This window comes from Brachyistius frenatus, unplaced genomic scaffold (assembly GCF_029030835.1).
Source record: "Brachyistius frenatus isolate BFR_SWC_R1_liver_20210118 unplaced genomic scaffold, ASM2903083v1 Contig_21, whole genome shotgun sequence".
NCBI classification, from domain to species: Eukaryota; Metazoa; Chordata; class Actinopteri; family Embiotocidae; genus Brachyistius; species Brachyistius frenatus.
The window spans coordinates 777,294-797,818 of NW_027210620.1; the positions used below are offsets into that span (position 1 = coordinate 777,294).

At 43.1% G+C, this 20,525-nt stretch overlaps 1 protein-coding gene across 3 annotated transcripts in view; it reads right to left on the reverse strand.

Annotated features, from left to right (window-relative positions):
* cacnb2a (calcium channel, voltage-dependent, beta 2a) overlaps positions 1-19,756 on the reverse strand; it is a 63,117-nt gene extending 43,361 nt beyond the window's left edge. Inside the window, exons 1-2 of one of the 3 annotated variants that reach the window (XM_069696307.1) lie at positions 19,285-19,756; positions 17,374-17,466 (exon numbers count right to left, since the gene is read on the reverse strand). In XM_069696307.1, coding sequence (XP_069552408.1) covers positions 17,374-17,466; positions 19,285-19,368 — 177 coding nt within the window. In that variant the 5' untranslated portion in view covers positions 19,369-19,756. Of the gene's footprint in view, positions 1-8,810; positions 8,944-17,373; positions 17,467-19,284 lie in introns of those variants that run through there. The other 2 variants (XM_069696309.1, XM_069696310.1) reach the window with 2 other exon arrangements.
* Between the last annotated feature and the right edge of the window lie 769 nt (positions 19,757-20,525).

A 20,525-nucleotide genomic window follows, 5' to 3' on the forward strand; every position in this document is an offset into this window, starting at 1 on the left:
TAATGGCTGAAATTCCATGTGATAATACCATAAATATTTATACTTCTCAGAGGGTCGTCCTCAAGGTTTTAACTAAAACAGGTCACTTTAATTGACCTGCGGTCTTTCCTCTGATACTGCACCACATCAAATAGATATTTTCAAATTATATAAAATGTGTCTATGGAATATTATGTCATATGTGGCCAATAGTATGGCCAAATATGTCTCAATGAGTGTCCCCTTTCTCCTTTATTACCAAGACGGGAGAATCAAATAAAAAAAACTGACTCTAGATTTAATATTCCATCCTCTACAGCTGGCATATTCACCTTGTTCTGTAGTAAATAATATCTCTCACAAAAAAAAAAAAAAAATCTGATATAAGTAACAACTGGCAAAACTGGCAAAATATTCTCATCTGATTCCTGTAATTCTGGGAGGCAGCACTGTGACATTATTTCACCAGGCTTTAAAGTACTTTAAGGTTCTCAGCTTTCCAGAGCCGTCTGTGCAGGAACGGTCAGGTTCAGTGTGAGGACAGCGAGCCGGGCTGCAGAAAGCAGCAGCATGACATATGCGCCATATGGGTGGGTTGAGGGGAAAGTGGAGCAGTGTTTCCCTCCGGAGGAAAACACATAAGTACATCTCTGTTTACGCACACGTGCACGTGTACAATACACAGGACGAGAAAAAAAATGACTAAGTATTCACGCTGTCGAACCGGAGGAGAATTTACCCCCCCCCCTCCCCGCTCATCGTACCACGATTGTGGCTGGAAGTCGTGCAACTGCAGAATCAGAAGGAGAAAATGCCCACAGACAGAAAGTGGATTCGGTAGTAAACTGTAACTCCGTCCCATACTCCCTCTTCCCGGCCCCAACCCCCCCTTTTCCCAAGTAGCTGATTTCATCCTCGCAAAGCCACTCTCCCGCTAATCTCCCCTGATCCGTCTGCACTGGCGAAGAATCAAATATCAAACTCACACGCGTCCAAAAACCCGGGACATCATGACAGAAAATACCGCTTTACCTACTGTCACTGTAACTGATTTGATCTAAAAAAAATTTTTTTTAAAAAAAAGGTCTGCATTTTCTTGGGAGATTCAGCCCCGAGTTGCCTTCATCTATCGTTTCCAAACCATCAACATCTGTCGTAGTTCTTTTAAAACAGGCAGAGTTGGCAGACTGATAACCAGATTTCATAAAGTGGGCATGTAGTAGCTTGTAGTTATATAATACCGAAATCTCTAAGCCTCTCTTTATAATAGCCACAGGAGCATAAAAAAAAAAAAAAAAAAAAAAAAAAAGAAATCAATGAAAATACACTGTAATAGCCTCTACATAATCTGTTAAACCAGAAAATCTTATTAATAGTGACGCAAAACGTCACATAGCTTTAAGGTTGTTTTGGAGAAACTACATGGTTTGAAACTACAGACACACATGAAAGAGTAGTTCAAGAGGAGAGGAGGAAACCCCCAGCTGTACACCAACACACCTCACTTACCCACGAGACATTTTTATTCTTGGTTTGTTTGATCATGGCAACGAGAGCAGGTCAGTAACGCGGCGAGAGGAGCCCCCTCCTCGGCAGAGTTCAGCCCCACAGCCTGTTGCATGGGCAGGTCTGCGCGGGATCAGGGGTGATGGCCGAGGGCACGTCGCGCTCAGCCATTAGGTCGTCATCTGCCATGCGAACCTGCGAGCCCAAAACGCCGGCTCTCACCGAATCCAGCATCTGTCAGGATGCTCACGCCAGACCACGCGCGGACGAGGAAAGTTTTCAGCTTCCTTCACGGGGTGGAAAGTCATTCGAAATATCCAGCAAACTCATAGGAGGCTCGTCCTCCTGACGGCACACAGTGGCCTGATGGACTGATTATGTATTCAAGCCGAGTATGAATATGAAACATCCCAGCAGGTTTAACCCCGCCCTGCTGAGCCACAGCGCGCGCCCAATCGCGGAGCAGATCTTTGTGGTCAGCTCCCGAGGGACAGCTTATAGAAGTATCAGGACGAACATGGTGAGTCTCTGAGGGAGAGCGCTGAGCTCTCCGCCGACAGGCAGGTCACCGACACCTCCGCATGTCGGAGAGTAAATAAAACGGGGACGCGGCAGAGCAAAACTTAAAGTAATTGACCTCGTCTTCATCTTCACTAGGTGCCTCATCCACTCATTACCCTCCCCTCTTTTCTGTTTTTTTTTTTTTTTTAATCTCCGTTCTCTTCCTCTCCACCTACGTGGTGTCACTTTCCTTCCTCTACACTTCCCTCCCTCCTTCCCTTCCTCCCTCCATCCCTCCATCTCTCCTTCCTCTCCGGGGTGCGTCTTCTCGCCCAGCTGGTACCTGTTGTCATGGCATCTCTTTGCCAAGAGACTAATACAGTAAGAAAAGGCTCAGTGACTCTCTCGCTCTCTCTCTCTCTCTCTCTTTATCTTTGATCTCTTCTCAGTCAGCGGTTGCACTGCTCTATGACCCAGAATTAAATTGACTCTCGCGAGCATCAATTTAGCCTCTAAATGTTGCGCTGACCTTTCTCGCCTCTGCAGAACTAACTCACTTTTGTCTCAGCTTCCTCTCTCTCTCTCTCTCTCTCTCTCTCTTAGACCAACACCTCCTCTCACTCGGCTCCGAGCTTCTCGCGGGCTGTTTGTTCGAGCTGATCCGGATTACTCGTAAAAGATCAGTGAAGAGTTTTGAGGCCATAAAATGCTGATTTGAGTGGCTGCACTTAGGTGAAATTGAGCCACAGAGCAGCTGCGGATCTCTGGATCGGCAGCGGAGAAGAGGACAGACTGAACATCGACGATCAGATCAACAAGTGCTTGAACTGGAAGGAGAAAGGTGACAACATCTCAAACCAACAGCTCGCGGCTTTTATAGGGGAAAAAAAAAGGGTGTTTAGTCTACGACTTTACTTGAAGTTAACCAAAAAACAACATTAAGGAGTTGATAACAAGTCAATGCCCAAATATCACGCAAATAACATGGGACTGCAGTTAAGGATTGATTCTGTTATTTACGTAACAGTCTGTAAAAGTGAAAATTTTGCCTTCACAGTTTTGCTTGTTTTTCCTGGCAAGTCTCGTCTAAAACATAAATATGTTTAATTTCCTGTTATATATGGCAACAACAACAAAAACTACAAATAGTTGTATTTGTGGAGCTGGAGGCAAACGATGTTTGCCATTTTCACAAGAATAAACACACTGAAATGATGAAGCTAATTAATTTAGTTTGGTCGACTGACCCCATTAATCGAATAACCATTGCAGCGGAGTAGACTTTAACCCTTCACGTAATGATTTCTGAAGCTCCCTTTTCATTTGTAGTGACAGCATATGGCTGCAATTCTGCCAGTGAGTGCCGGCTTATTTCAACGGCCAATCCTTAAATAACAAACATGTAATCAAACTCTCACATCAGAGCAAAAAACTTTACACAGCTCTTGATCCATTTTTAACATCCATCGCTCTAATTAATTGTCTCTTGTATCCATATGGACCAGCAGCCCTCCTCCGGTGCACGAGGTTGTCTGCATCTCTCTGCTGTTAATTGGCCTCAAAGAACATCTGCTCCTGTTTTAAGTGCTGCTCAGTTTGGCCCGGCCGCCCCGCCTGACTGAGGTGCCAATTTAACGGGTGTTAGCCGAGAACACGACACTCTGTCATCGCTCTAATGGTGAGCACGTTTGTCAATTTCTTCGGCGGATACCACGATACGTGTAGGTCGTTACTGGAAGGAAACGACAGAGAGCACAGCGAGCAACGAGGTATATTAGAGGATAGGTGAAGGTGTGTATCTGGAATTATATCAAAGTGAAAAAAAAAAAAAATGTGCCTTAAATCTAACCTTGCGTTTGTGTGTGACAAATAAATACCACAGCTCCACCAACAGCTGCAGACATTAGAGACAGTTGCCTTTGTGAAGGTGTGTGCTGTAGTAGAACATAACAACACCAATAAATGGAATTACTGAACAGACTGCCAGAAATTGCAAGCCTCACAACTAAATTGCGATGGCACTCCAGCCCCTCAAAGCAGCTGCTTTCCACTGATAGCAGCAAACCGGCCATCATGGCACGTTAGAGAGAGCGAGACGTGACTGAATTAACCAGAGAGAGCAAATTACTTCACATTGTATCTCATGCAGCAGGTTAGAAATCCCCAGTTGCCGGCATTTGCTGCACAGAAGCAGAGCATTTTGTAAGAACAAAGAGTAGAGAATGGGAAAGCGTGCAGGTTTATTGAGATAATACAGTGGCGTAGTCTGGAGACTAAATATTGTTGATTAGTTTGACTAAATGCTCAAAAGATTGTCCCTGTTCTTGCATGGACATTTTTTTTTTTTTTGCATGCAGTAGTCTTTGTCAGTAGTAGCCAGTAGAACGGTTGGATGTGAGCCAACGTCACTTACACACTTCTGCGGACATTCACGGTCTTCGGACGATGGATCGCAACGGCCTCGGTGATGCCCTGACTTTCTCCTCTAGCGCCACCATGTGTGGGTCTCAGTGAAAGGTCTCAGCACCTATTGGAAGGACAGCCGTGAAATTCGGTACAGACATTTGTTTTCCTGGTTCCCTTCAGCTTCAGTCTCAGCTAACTCAAAAGGACAGCGCAGCCCCACAGACCCACTTAGCCCGGTGTTACTCGTGCACCGTTTGTCTCGACTTCCTGACGCGCGTCGCGCCCGGGGTAAAGACAAACAGGAAGTCAGTCTGCAGCGACGTATCGCAGCAGCAGACATTACAAGATGGAACACCCTCATCCATCACCGTCACATTTTGTAGGTAGTGAGCTGCATCTTTTCCGCCCATGACTTCACTGTTTCCAGACCATCGGGAGTTTTAAAACTCAGACCGAGTTAGGGTCGGTGCGAGGAGTGTCACTGACGTCAGTGTTTCCAGGCGGCAGTAGTGCTATACTCTACACAGGCCTCCACAGATATATATATATATATAGATCCATATATCTATATATATATATATATATTTATCACACTTTCCAGGCCAGTGGTGATGTGATAGATTATGTAAAAGCAGTAAAATAAAAATCCACCTAAATCCGAGACATTCCTGAGGGCCTCCGAGGCTAATTAACTGCTCAGTTTCCGGACATTTCCATATTCTCTGGAAAAGTGAAAGAACGTCCAACTGCTGCCAAGGAAACCCTGCTCCGGTCTGCTCTGCGCTGGCTCGACACTCCTCCCTGGGCATCCGTCCCAGTGCCTGGAAAACTGGGAATTCCAGGTCACTCTTTTGTCATGGGAGCTTAGCTGACCGCTAACACACAAACTCAAATCGTTTCTGGGAACAATTACACCCGTCTGCGTAATACTCCAGTGTTTGATTTTTCTCATTCTTTATGTGGTTACCTAAACACCTCCCAGCAGGTCGAAGTATCTGCCATCAACTACTGAATGAATCGGCACAAGATGTTGGACAAAAGGAGGAATGCGCCTGAATTTATTGATCCCTCACTAGTCCCACCATGAGGTCCACATCTGTTCTTTGAGGTAAATGTCTCGAGAATTACAAGATGAATGGCTGTGAAATGGTATCCGTCTCCCTTTCAGCATTGATGTCATCACTTTTTACTTTGCGCTATCTTCAGATCAACGTTTTAATTTGTTGTTGATCTGCAAACAGCTTTAAAAAGGATGTTTTCAAATCAGCCTCAGTTGTAATGTGTTTAGAGCTGCTTAGCAAATGTTTGTATTAACATGCCAATATGCTAAACTCAGATGGAGAACTAAACATTAGCATATTAGCATTATTTTATTTAAGTCGGGAGCTCAAAGCCCTACTGTGCACGAGTATGGACTAATGTAGCTATATGCTGCTATCTTCTTTTACAGAATACAAAGGGCTTTAAATGTCAATAATTGGATGATTATGAAACCGCATATTCATAAGCCATAAAGCAGACATTACTGACTATAAAAAAAAACAGAAGCACTGTACTCCCCTCTTCGCCACACATATATATGAAGAGTTTACCAACTTTCACACGACCGAAATTAAACTCAAGTTGCTTTTCTTCGGCTCTCTGTGCCGCTTAATGACTCGGATAATACTGGCTACTGCTGCTGCATCATGGCAAGCAGGAAAGCCTAGAAAACAAAAGGGGGAATTGGAGTAGGCCCTGCTGTCTTCAATTAGCCGAGTTTCCGTGAGGAGTGTCTGGGACTGGCTACTCAGTCTGTCAGACGTAGTCCCATCCGGCCGGGTCTCCGTTGCTCCACATTCCATGCAGAGCAGAATTGTGTTCCGCCCCATTTCAGACGTAAAACGGCGGTTTGGTGCTCCGTATTGGAAACATGTGAGAGGAGTGTCATTGAGAGAGCGGTGTGTCACGACAGCGGAGGTCCTCTCAAGTTCAGCACTGGACCGCCCTCTGCCAAAAACCCCGGCTTTAGCTGGACTCATTGTATTAATTTAAACACGCTTACAGTCGTTAAACACAAACACATGTTGCCAGTGATACTCAACCACAGCGAATGGTTTGTTTTCAGGCAAACACCTTACACATGGGGCTCAGACGCTCCGGTGTGGTGTTTCAACAGCTGGTCCTACACTAATCCACTCATCAGTTAAATTAAAGCTTACTCGGTTGTACAGTAAATGTTGATCCAGCCTACTGCGGCGCGTGTCACACAAAACCCACGATTGTGTAACCCAACTACAGCAGTCTGCACAGGACCGTTAGCATTCTTCCGTATATACAATATCTGGAATACAGTTTTTGTTCCAGTTCAAAGCCTGGACCTTTCGAAGTTCACATTTCCAGACAGAATACGTCATAATGGGCCCACGTGTCTCGGTCTCTTTTCAAAAGGATCCTCCAAGTCCGACGGAGAAAAGCAACTTTCTTTTGGCCGACTTCATTGGTTGCAACTGGTGTATCGCTTGCTGCTCACAGTCGCACACACTGACTTGTGCACCCATCAATTGTTCCTCGGAGCATTAGAGTGATCCTCATCAACTCGGTGATGGTGATGAATTTGGAAATGATTGAATTTACTAATTTACTTTTGAAGCATCATTAGTTTTGGTTTGTGTGAGGTCATATTTTGGGAGGTTTTACCCGCAGCCTCGGGTTACACGATGTGTACTTGGGCGAACATAGCTTCTCTCTTTTTTCTTTGTAGTCTGTGTTTTGGAAGATCCAAATTTATTTTGAATAGGGATAAAACGGCTTATACTACGATGTAGATCAACGCTGAAAATATTTGTTGGTGATCTACTGATTTAAAAAAAAAAAAAAATTATCAATTGCTTATTATCTAGAAAACGTAAGAAATTAGTAAAAAAAAAAAAAAAAAGACCATAATAATCTCCAAAAGCCAAATCAGGATTTTTAGAAATGTCTTGTTTTGTCTGCCCAACATGACAAAACCTGATACAGTACTTAGAGTCAAAATTGAAAAGACGAAATCTGCATTGATTACCATTTTTGATGAAAAATAACATTGACCATAGTTGCTGCTTTATCTTTTGCAGACTGAACAGGTGAACACCTTTATCTGCACTACATACAAATTATCCCCGAAACAACTGAACTGAACTCATGTGAACTGATGTCACATAAGATAAGGATGCCCTCACTCTGTTAGAAATACTTTTCTGTGCTTAGATATCGCAGTTTTAGTCCATCTGAGATATTATGTCTCAAATGAGCTACTACCTTGTATCTGAGGATGACTCCATAACCTATTTTAGAAAATGGAATAAAAAAAAATTTCTACCACGCTTGTGAAAACTTTATCTTTGAGCCTTGACGGTATTAAGGGATTTTCTCTGTGTATGGAACTGGTGTGTATATGCACTTACAGTCGGTGTGAACGCTTGTGTGTGTGCAAGAGTCAAAGTGTAACGTGGCCATCTAGTGGTGAAACTAAATTAAAGAGGATCATTTTTGTCTGCAGTACTGGAGGATTGTGTGGAAGAGAAAGAGGAGGAAAAAAAAGAAAAAGAAAAAAAAACACCCTTATGTTTTTTTGCATCGCTCTGTTGATGAACAGTGTAATGGAGACTGCAGACAGAAAATATGCCTTTGTGCAATACAAAGGAGTTTATTCAAACCACCCACAGCTGAATGACAGAATCAAGTACGCAAAGGACAGTATGGAAAAATGCATGTATCATCAAATTTTCCCGTCACAGAGCCATACCTGCTCGCAGACAAACACACATTCTCCTCTCACTGCATTTCATTAAGCTTCACAGTCACAGCGTGACTTATTCTAATGATACACAGCTTCTGATCCCAGACACCAGTACACTAAAGACGCATGAAATAAACCAGTAGAGCCCAATAAAGTCAAACTGTCAACCCGAGCATGTGCCTGCAGCGTGAACCCACAGTACTCAAAAACATTACGACCGCAGCTCTCTGTCCAAACCCTGGAATAAATATGAAATAAAAGATTTATCATGTCTGGCGGCATGCACAGTCAGGACAGAGCTCTGCAGAACGCCGTCAGGTCGGTGCAACTGAAACATTTCAGCTGAATCCTGCAGCATTCAGGACCGTTTCAGGATAGAGATCAACAGAAGCAGGGAACACTGATCAACATCGAAGGAGAAAGCTGGCAGCCGTCCACTGACTGTTCAGATTGGTGCTTTGAAGCAGCCCTGATATTTTCACTGAAGTTGTGCATGTATGGAAACATAATCTTTGAATTATTCACCAGCCATCACGAAACAATTATAATAAAACACATTAGTCTCCAAATGCTGGCAACTGTTGGCTTCATCAGCTTCTTAATCTCTCACTCACACACAGTCTGTCCTCTAACCCCCGCGATAAATCAGCACACTCACATATGGAAGCTCTGCTCTCCGGCGATGGCCCAGCCCACAGCACGGCATGAAGGGGACCAGGGAGGGGAGGAACGGACGGCCGTCTCACAGACTCCCTGTCAGGCAGCAGCATTTACTCAGCCTCGGTCCATGCCGGCAGACTCGGCCCGCAGGGTTGCGGACCACCGAAAGACGCAGGAGGAGGCGATGAGGGCAGCAGAGATTCCCTGATGGAGGAGTGAGCAGATCCACACCAGCCCCCTGCTCCTGTCCACCCCCTCCCCACGTGTGCACCTTTCTCCCCCCTGACTCCGAAACGCCGTGGATTCAAAAAGTCCGATTCTGAGAGTCCCCCCTCCTCCTCATCTTCTGCCCATCTCCGGGACTGTTGCAGCAGAGGTGCACGTCTCAACTCACTGTTTACCCCACCCCGAAGTCTGTACACGCTCCAGCAGATCCTCAGTGCTGCCAAATCCTCTGCAGCACTGCTGTGCTGTGGCAGAGACGTACAGTTGGAGGGCTGGCACGCTGGTTCAGCTGCAAGTGGATTTAGACACACTCATCATCACACACAAGTTCCTTCTCATCACGGGGAGGAGGTGGAGTTCTGAGTGTCCTTTATTGACCGCTGTCCCTTGCTTCCTAATGGAGGACAACGCCTCTCTATTCCCCGCCTCTCCTCCTTCCTTTCATCCAGGGTTCAGTCCGCTTTAAAAAGCTTGACACACACACACACACACACACACACACGCACACACTGGCTTTTTGACTTTATGCCTTCCCTTTTTTTTAAATCAGCTTTTAATTATTGCTTCCTCACTCATTTTATTTATTTATTCTGGAGTCATGACTCAGGCCTCATTCACATTGCATTACGCTTCATGCTTTCTCCGTGCGAGTGGTTAAGACGGGCGCTGAGACAGTTACTGGTTACGAAAGAGACTGCACTGCTTTTATGTTATAGAAACAGTGTGTGTGTGTGTGTGTGTGTGTGTGTGTGTGTGTGTGTGTGTGTGTGTGTGTGTGTGTGTGTGTGTGTGTGTGTGTGTGTGTGTGTGTGTGTGTGTGTGTGTGTGTGTGTGTGTGTGTGTGTGTGTGTGTGTGTGTGTGTGTGTGTGCGTGTGCCTCGTGCAGAGACACAACTCTGCCGGTGGTGCAGAGGGAAGTCACTCACACTGTTCAGTCGCGCCACACTGCCGAGTGTCACCGCAGGGCTGTCGTGATTGTTTCCCTCCCACCCCCCACCTCACCTTCTCATCACCCCCCCCCCCCCCGCCCTTCCCCACTGCCTTTCAGGTGATGAAGTCCCAAATGACAAGCTGCCTCACAGCTGGGTTGATAACTGCTGCGTCAGCTAGAAATGCACATAGTCTCCGAATGTCTTTGTGTTCAACGAAAGACACTTTTGATGGGGACACGGAGGTAATATTCATATACACAGCATGACTGTGGACGTGGACGTGCATCTCATTTGGCAACAAGGGCAGGTGAGTGCACAGCATGAGGGACTGAGGCATTTTTGTAAGATTTAGCACGGCTACAATTTCAGTTGTGTAATCAATGTAATCTAATTTGGAATTGATGTAGGAATATCAGAACATGTTTAAGATGTTGAAGAGCATTTTTGGCAAACTTTTCTTGAAATGAAAGGCATTATAAACGGAGGTTAATAGAGAAGCCATCATGGCTTTACATCAGTTCAGTTGGTTTACATATAAACATGAAGCCAAAATTGAATTCAGCAACACTTGCAATGTCATTTCTTTATACAGTTGGTGATATTTCCGTATGTATTTAGTCTTTATGGTTGGATGTTAGTTGTAATTGCTGCAGGAATAACATTTAGCTCACAAAAGCTGCCGTAAAGAGATAGACATGTTATTGCTATAAAATGGCATTGGCCATTGTTTTTAAAGGAACAGGTTTCTGGTCTCTTTCTTCCCTTTATGCCCCCTCCTTTATCTTCGTGCAGCCTACAGCGTGCTCCGTCCGAATATTGTGCGGAGCTGATTGTGATGTTGAAGACATCATCAGTCTCCCTGACTGAGGCGGCACAGATTATAATTTATCAGTAGAATAACAACTCGATTCCGGCTGTCAGATAAGGGCCGCGTCAAGATAAACACAAATTATTTTATTTGTCTTCACAAATCAGAAGAGATAGGTTTCCCCGAGCAGCAACTGCTAAGGAAAATAAAATACCTGTACCTATTATACATACCGTGTATCATTCCTTTATCCAGAGGCTCTGACTGAGCTTGTAAGAGACCAACTGGAGGTGCTTCAACTTAGCCACAATTAGAAACAGTTTTCACGTTACTACAGTTGAATTCAATTAGAATTGATTACACCCAGAGTCAAATGTGACGATTCTTCATCAGTCTTTCATCGATTTTTTTTTTTTTTTCATTCAAGAGACATGTGCAAATCATTATGTCCACTAAAAAGGTTAGGCTGCCGAACAAACAAATGTTTGTTCGTTTGTCCTCATATCAACAGGATTGCAGAAAAACTACCAGCCAGATTTTCATGCAGCTTGGTTTAAAGGGTGTCGCGTGGGCCAAAGACTCACCGAGTTTTGGAGCAGATCTGAATCATGGAGCAGATCCATGAATTAGTCTCGACTTACATTAACATTGCAAGATACGGGCACGGACTGCTGGATAATCCTGGATCCCGTGTGTCATGTGCCGTGAGCATTTTGAGTCACTTCCTGTGCGAGTGGTGATGATTTATCTTAGCTCATAAATGTTACAGGGACTGTATTTACATAACACATTTCTACCTATAAATATAAAGCCATAGCCAGCGTTCAGTTAGCCTGGTTTGGCGTTAAGACACGGGTGTGCAACGGTAACAAAAATCCACCTACCAGCCCCTTGTTTTTTTTACACTTGAAATATACACAATGTATGCTAATTAATGAGCTCCGGAGGTGCTGCAAGGTTAGCGTTGTTTTTTTGGGGGGCAAAGCCAGACGAGACATATCGTTCTATTTACAGTCTTATTCTAAGGGTTGGCATAGCCGACAAAGAACTTAAAAAGAACGGCGCCGTTTCGGTGAATACACAGAGCGAACCTGGACACAACAACCCTGTACAGACTTGTGCTCATCAGTGATAGTATCAGTACCTATATATATATATATATATATATATATCTCCTCAGGTCTGACAAACACTCAACCCAACATAAACCTGGCATCGTCTTTCATCAAGGGTGAAGCTTCTTTAGTTTACTGCCAATACTTCGCATGCCGACATGTGTCTGCTGTGATGGAAAGGCATCATTATAAACAGAGCTGGGCATCTTACAGGGAGAGAGCAATACTATCTATCAGTTAATCTGTCAGAGGCTGCCCCCCTCCCCCTCCCCTTTTGAGAAGTGATCATCACTCAGCTGCTGATGCCGTGAATGATACTGCAGGGGAACATGTCTGCACAGTAAAACACTGTTTAGCTTCATTGTGGGCTTTCTGGATGCACCTTCGAAGCTCCACTTTACTCAAGGAGCTCCACTTCCACTTCCTGCTTTTATACAAATTAATACCATACCACTACACACATGTAGGTAAAAAAAAAAACACTGTGAACATCTACCGGGGAAAGACGTGTCTATTCTCTCCCTTCGTCTCCATCACGACCCAGAGGACAGTCTCAATCAATCAAAAGGGCAGCAAGAAAGAGCTTTTAAGAGAGGAGGAGGAGGAGGAGTGAATTAAATTATTCCATCTTATGATTAAAACAAAAAGAGATATATACTTGCCTGTTACATCTCTTCTGTAAGCTTTTCTTTCTTGCTTATCTTAGCTTTATGTAATAGTAAGGTGTATATTTTGGGGTTTTGGACTATTTCTCATCCAAAACAACAAATTTGAAACTGTCCATTTATACAAAATTCAGACATTTTATACGCCTAACAATTAACATATTAACTAAGAGAACAGCTGACAGAGTAATTGATCGTGAAAATAATTATCTCTAATGGCCCTATTTATAAACAAAACAAATGAGGCAACCACACTAAACTCCAGTCACTAGAAAAACATGACGACAATCACTATAAATTCACAAAGTGTGAATTATCAGCATCATTTTCAACCAACATGCTGCACCCGTCCTTATAATCTAGTGCAATGCCTGATACCGCATTTTTGATAGACATTATCTAAAGGGAAGACTGACTTGATCATTTGTAATAGCAGGAAGCAGTGACCTTGTCCACTAGGGGGGTAGTGCATCAACACACTGCAAAATGTAGTCAGCCTTAGCTGGTTGCAGGCGGTCGGCTCAGCGTGGAGGCTGAGGAACTTGGATTAAGGTCAATTGTCAAGGCAAGATATGCTCTTCTTTAGTGTCTTTAAATAAAACCTTTAAGGTCGTCTGTGTGCAGTATGTGCTTTTACTCTTCTTTTAATTTGCTTGTTTACTAAAAACCCAAAGTTAAACAATAAATTCCCTTTTTGAGGCTTTAGTTTAACATGACGGGGACACATGCTGGAAGTTACAGATCCTTCACCATGACTACACAAAAAAATAAAAAAATAAAAAAATAAATGATACTGTTAAACTAAATACAGATTTGGTTTAAATACCCACAATAATACATTTTGCCACTAGATGTCAGTCTGGTGCCACTGTAATGATCGACGAAAGCAGCAGCCTTTACAGATGCCCGTCTGGATTCCACATTTTCACATAAGTACATCATTATACCCCGGGCATCATTACTGCAGTTTGATGCCAGAGATTACATATGGCCCGCCAGAAATATTTACTACTGGAAAAATCTCGACATTGGTTGCCCAGAGTTCAGCAAAGGTCTGCAGGGTTGATGTTACACTTCAACCTCCCAAGATTTACAGTGGCAGCCGCTCCATACCACCACCAGAGTGTATGTAACGTATCCATTGCATAAAAACACAAGGGCTGCCAGATTTGATAAGCATCGGAGCCATAACAAGCTCTCTTGCGTCATCCCTTTACTCCGTTAAGTAGAAAAGAAATAATCAAGGGACTGATGAGAGGGAAAAATGCTCGCAATCAGCGGGAGAATGAGACGGGCTTTTCTGTCCTCACCGCACGCTCTCAGGCAGCCTTTCATCACCAAAAATCCACTTCTCCAGCCTGAATGTACAGACAGAGAGTGTCAAACTGTACCGTGGAAAAGTTGCTGCGGTGGGACACATCGTGGCACACTATGTCGTGTTGAGATGGAGGTGAAAGAGCCCAGAAGGAGGCGGGTAACACGGAGGGAAAGTGGGAAGCTTGGTGCAACCATTTCCATAAACATGGTGAGTGTGAGAAGCAGAAGGAGGTTAATTATGATATAATGCTCTGAGTAATGCAAGTTTACGCACGAGTCTGAAATCCAAATTTTGGACTGTATGTTGCTGACAGTTCAGCACACGGCACACTGAAATGATCCTTTTAGCAGGTGCTTTTCATCAACATTTCTCTCGTCTGTTTTTAATTAGCTCCACCCCTTATTGTCCACAAATACCATAAATTGACAGCATATTTTATTCTGCTGGGCAACACAGCTGTTGTTGTCCAAAACGCGTCAACTCTGTTCATGATGATGGGCTTTTGTTGACAATAGTAAGACAATAGAATATTGCAGGCCTCATCTATAAAGTTTCAAGTTTATGGCTGTCCTCACGTTATCCTGATAATTTAAAGACTTTGGCAAACACTTCTAAAACCCATCTACACCTGGTGCCAATACTCCAATCCAAGAGCTAAAGGGCAGCCTCACATCCTCATCTGCAGCTCAACTGACAGTTCCTCAGCGAAAGAAAAAGTTATTAGATCTTCATCATTACAGAGTTTTGACATTTTGAAATAACCCGACAGAAGACATTTTCCGCGTCTTTTTTTAATTCAGTATGAAGGACAAACTTTAATAGACGTGCTTTTCAGCAATCCATCTACTTGTGTTTAATCATGCTGTTTGTTCTGTGCTTCTTTTTTTTTTTTTTTTCCTCGCTCTCTGTAAAATACTTTGTTAGCTCTGGTTTTAGAGAAGCGCTATATAAAGAAAGTTTATTATTATTCGGAGTCATGGGGGACTGGATCATTTCCCAGGATGCAATAGGCAAAAGCAGACACACTAAAGACAGTTCCAGGCAATGCACGGACTCATATCAGACGTTTTGAGTTTCGAACACGACCAGAAAATACAGAAATCGAGGCTCGATATATAGAGACATAAAAAGGAAAAACACAATAAAGACAATAATCAATGTCCATTGGTCAGGAGTGCTGGATAGTTGTCTGAAAATGCTTAGAAGGTAAGAGAAAACTTGTTGTTTTTACACTTTTCTGTTTTTATGCTAAGCTAACAAGCTAATGCAACTATTTCACTTCACCTCCATGACAGTGGTACCCGTATTTTAAATCAATCCCAACAAGAGAGCTAACGTAAAGCGCGAGGTTGTCTCAGCTTTCATAAACTTGAGGCTGACCTATCTGTTGTTCTACCTCACGAGAAACAGGCTTGACATTTATGTGCGGACTGTAAAAGGAAATCCATGTAGGGAGCTCGAGCAGTGATGTAGAGTACACGATCCCAATCTCTATTTATTAGAATTTATAACCGCTCGACATAAGCAAGAACAGATGGACGCCGCAGACAAACCACGCAACCTGCCATTAGCGAGACGACGTGTTTGCTTACACCGCAGAGCTAGACCACCTCCACATCAATAAAAAAAAAGAAACCATCCACCTGACGATGTCGACGTTTGACAACAAACCCATGACAGCTCTGCCCTTTCTTGCTTTTCGATGGCGCGCTGAGGCCCCAGTAAAACAGTGACCTCGCTACTCCCACGACTGAGCGGTGTGGTCTGGCCTGGACCTCCATCCTTCCCAGCCTCCTCCACACTCCCCACGGGCATCAGGCCATGACCACAGGGAGCGTCTCTCATCCTTTCTCTCGCAACCTACTCTCTGTCTGCCCTCTGCCCTCTCTATCTGCAGGAGCATGAGTAATTCTGTCTTCTAGGAGCTGTTTATTCGGAAGACTGTCTCGATGCCAGGAGCTGCGTCGGACGGACCCGCGCGGCGACCCCGACGAGATGTTCGTGAGACGCCTACAAGAATGAAAGGACCGCGAGGCACGAAGACAACAGGTCAGACAGCAGGGTGAGCAAAAGTAAATACACTACAGATCATTTCAAAATCTTCAAGCCAGTCGCACAACTTTAACAGTTTACATTGCAGACGGGGGGGCCAAATGACAGACTGATGAATGGGCGGTGAGTTAGCAGTCAGTTAGTTTCATACTTTCCTAGGACGGTGTTTGTATCCTAACAATCACTATTAGTGTGATGGAGCGGAAACGAGAGGAGAATTAGGTCAAATCAAAACTACTGTGTTACTGGAGCACAATCAAATAACACAGTATTTACATTATTATTCAAACAGGGTAAAAGTTACTGGAAGGTCTTCTATTTCTGGGGCCCTCTTGCAGTAAACGTCCACAAGAGGATATTTCTGCTCGGCATGCAAGGCCCTCTCTGACCCTGAAACACATCACTCCTCCACTCTTCACATCCCTCTGCTCTCTCTTACTTGAATGGACTCTCGTTTCTGTAGGATGTGGTGTCACGACGCAGACTTGACGGTCACTCTCAGCTCAACCAAGTGATGACTCGTACCGGAGGGGAACTCCTCATTTGGGTACGGGACTGTGGGAATGGGCACGAGCTCCCAAGAGTGGCGGTAAAAAAAAAAAAAAATTAAAAAAAATCTGACAATTTCTCACTAAGCAGCTCAAGCTGAGCTGTAGGACTTTCTTCATTCAGAAGTTTTTTTTTTTTTTTTGTGGCCTTGAGACGAAGCAGATAGCAGTTTAAGAAGTGACACTCTGCTCCGATCCCCTCCAGCTTCCCGTCGCTCGGTCGCTGCCGTGCCAAAGACAAGGCGATCTGTGCCTCCTCCAAAAAAGGCAGAAACATTTAGGCAGGACTGCGCATCCTTAACCCGGCCCGTCCTGTCCCCTTCGCAGGTCTGCTCAACAAAGACCAGACTCGCTGAGCGTGCACCTCGCCGGGTCTGCTTTATAACAGGCCGCTGTGTCGCTGCTGCACTCAAGAGCACCGAGGACGCAGCTCAGACGAGAAGCTTCCACTTAAGATACTGTACCCAGCAGTGTTTACAGAGAGCTTTCACTGCAATGCACATCTTATCCCTGATGGATGATGATGACTGAGGTCGTATGCCAGTTTGCATTTACTTTCAGGTATTTAAAAAAACAAAAAAACAACTCAAAGACACACACAAGTGTTACATTCCAAAGTGAAGGAACTTTTGTCAGATAATTGATCACACTTCGTGATATTTTTGTTCGGTGAACAGATGCGCCTTCCTTGTCCCTGCTAAAACAGCACAACTTTATCCCAGAGCTGTACGCACCTGCTGTCTTTACCCAAGCACATGTTTTGTTTTTCTTAATTCAAATCGACAACTGATGGGAGAGAGCTGATACGAAATAAGGGAAAGAGGGAAGGCAATGCAACAGAGGCACAAGAGGGAACCCAAAAGCTCGAATTAAACCAGAACCGGACCGTCATCCTTACCTGGCGAACGAGGCTGTTGGTTGTGGTGTCGGAGGAGGTGCTGCCATCCGAGCCTTTAAACCGGCCTTTTCTTCGAGCTCCTTTGCTTTGAGACTTCAGGGCCAAAAAGGACAAGAGGGAAAATGTTAAAGACGTTAAAGTTCTTTTCAAGCTTAGAAAATCTCTTCCTCAAATCAAATGCTTCAATAGTTGCAAAAATCGAGTTTAACCCGGGCTGTATTTCATTATTGATTGCATCATTTCTTCTATCAAATATCAGACAATAGCACAAAAAAAAAAAAAAAATAGGTCCCATCACGGTATTTCATAACCCAAACATATTCATTATTTACAGTGAAATAAAACAGAGAAAAGCAACAACTACAAAAATGCAACCAGTGAATGTAAAACGTTTTTTTTTGCTTGAAAAATGATGTGAACAATTTGGAGAGGCTTTGGAATCAGATGATTTTAATTTACTCAAAATAACTACTTATTTGACCGACTGCTTCTACTCAACTTTCAAGCCTTTGTGGGATGTTTATACAACGAAGACTGTAACTTGATTTGTCTAACTCAAGACTGCTGGATTTCATTCGAGCTTCAGATGAACTTTAAAATGCAATTGCGTTGGGTCTCTCATCTAATAAATCGAAATCGCGCTGCAGAGGGATCTTAACCGTTTCAGGAATTTATATCAACATGTAGAGTTTTGGTTTCACAGCAAGTTTAACATAAACATGCAGAGCTTCACCGTTAGTTAACTCGGTGCAGCTTTCAGTGTTTTATTGCAAGTGTAATATTATGACTGGTTTCAAGATGATGGTAATTATGTGGGTGGTCTGCTATGCGAGCTGATATGATGAGGGCTTAGAAAAGTAATGTACAAGCGCTCATACAGCATACGTTGCCAGTGGCAACGGAAAACCAGAAATTCATTTTCAAGTCTGCCTTTTATTCCAGCGCCGCTCCCTCGGGACACGTTAATCACGAATATAAAGAGAGCAGAGAGAGACGGCCATGAAAGCCAGTTTGAGCTGCCAACAGAGAGTCTGGACAACCAAATAGAAATAACATCATACATGTAAAAAGAAATGTGCTTTACCGCATGGAGGAGGGATCATGTTTAATATTTTGTACCTGCAATCCTTCAGAAGATATTTTCATGGTCTAAAAGAGCGGTTAGACGACCATTTACGAATGCTACCAAATATAACTATTTGGCAAAACATATGATAAGTTATTGAAATATGACATACTGCTATAGTTGAAACGAAGCTATAATCTTTAAAAAAAAAATTAAAAAAAATAAAAAATGTCATAGCTACAAAATTAAAACGTTGCTTTACATGTTCATCATTTCAAATAATACTTCAAAATTATATTTGAAAAGTGAAGTAAAGGACGCAAACACTTTACAACCAGTGGTAAAAAAAAAAAAAAAAAAAAAAATGGATTTACAGGTTGTTGTTTTTTTTCCTCTAAATGTAAATGACTAATTTCACTAGTAACTATGCTACCTCGTGTTAAAAACCTGTCTCATATTTGACTGAGCACTTAAATTAAAGTTGAAACTTTTTCTGACATTTGAATAAACACTAATAAAAACAGTAAACATTGGCTCTCCAACCTGACAGTATACGTCGAGACGACATTTTGGATCAAAATCGACCGTTACAAATTCAAATCTCGGCACTCATCGCGACTCAAGAGCTTAATTCAAGCTCGTCTCGGCCACCAATAGGAAGAGGAAGCTGGACAGGTGTGTCGTTTCACGTCTTTTAGCTTCCTTAAACTCTCGAGAACTAGCGAGAGAACCGGTCATTAAAATGGAAAATAAATTAATTAATTCAAATAAAATAAAAAATAATAATAATTAAAAAAAAAAAAAAAAGTGAAAATATCGGTGCCATTTAAATATAATCAACTTACTTGTAACATCGGGTGGTCCAGAGAGTCCATGCGCTTGTCTGGAGATGTTGCTGCTCTTGTCTTTGGAATATTACTGACGACCATTACACCGTTTGATAAAACCAAATATTCAACACGACCCGTCGGCCCGGACAGACGTCCCGGCTGGGTCCGGGGAAAAAGCTAAAGCGCATTTTTTTTTTTTTTTTTTTTTTTTTTTTACGCAGTTCTGTCAGGGAGTTTGAACGGTGGCATGAAACGAGGAGCAGCTGCTGCTGCTGCTGCTGCTGCTTCGCTGGCACCGCCAATCTTCAAGTTTGAGAGTTAAAGGAGGAGCTTGCGAGGAAGAGGGTTGCAGTTTTTTTTTTTTTTCCCTCCCCAAGTTCAGATAATGGTGATGATGTGAATTCTCTGATATTATAGCCTTCGGCATCACAGCCTCATCAGTGGACTTCCTACCCACACTGGCTGAGAGCTCTCCTGCTCCCTGCGCCCTCATCCAACGCCAACACCTCTGCCTCCTCACAACACAAAGGGATGGGAGTGAATAACCAGCATCCCGGCATGAATATGATTAGAAAGCACGCATCCACAGCACTTTAGACTGACACAAAAAAAATAAACAAGTGGGATAAACATTTCCCATTAAATCAGTTGACACCAAATTGGGAGATTGCATGGACTAATTGTTTTGGTTGTATATATATATATATATATATATATATATATATATATATATATATAGGAGACATATAGGAGACATTTGCTAATACAGAGTATATGTTTGTGTAGCTAATTGTTTGTAGGTGAGGAAACATACATTTAACGCATCTTTATATGTGCTGAGCTGCAATGAACATGCTTCTGAACAATCCCTCCTTTATTTATTTATTTTTATTATTAATCATCATTGCCCTCTAGTGGTTTCATGTGCATTTGCATTTTAAAGGGTCACCGTTAAATCTATCCTAGTCATGGTTAAGCACCACTCAGCCTGTGATGACAGTTGTACAGTGAAGTCTGTGGCTGCTAAGGAGCTGTTGTGGGCATTAACCAGACACAAACAGAGGCTGCTTTTGAGTTGCATTATTGGAAACTTGGAATCCAGTGTCCCTGGATCCCCAATAGGGACTAAAAGTCAGGATATGTCGGACTCTGCTGCCCTAAATTATGGTTTTGTACTCTTCTTGTTGAATTGCTAAACAGTATCTTATTTAACGTCGACCTGATCTTTTGTAATATTTTGAGATTTAATACAGAAC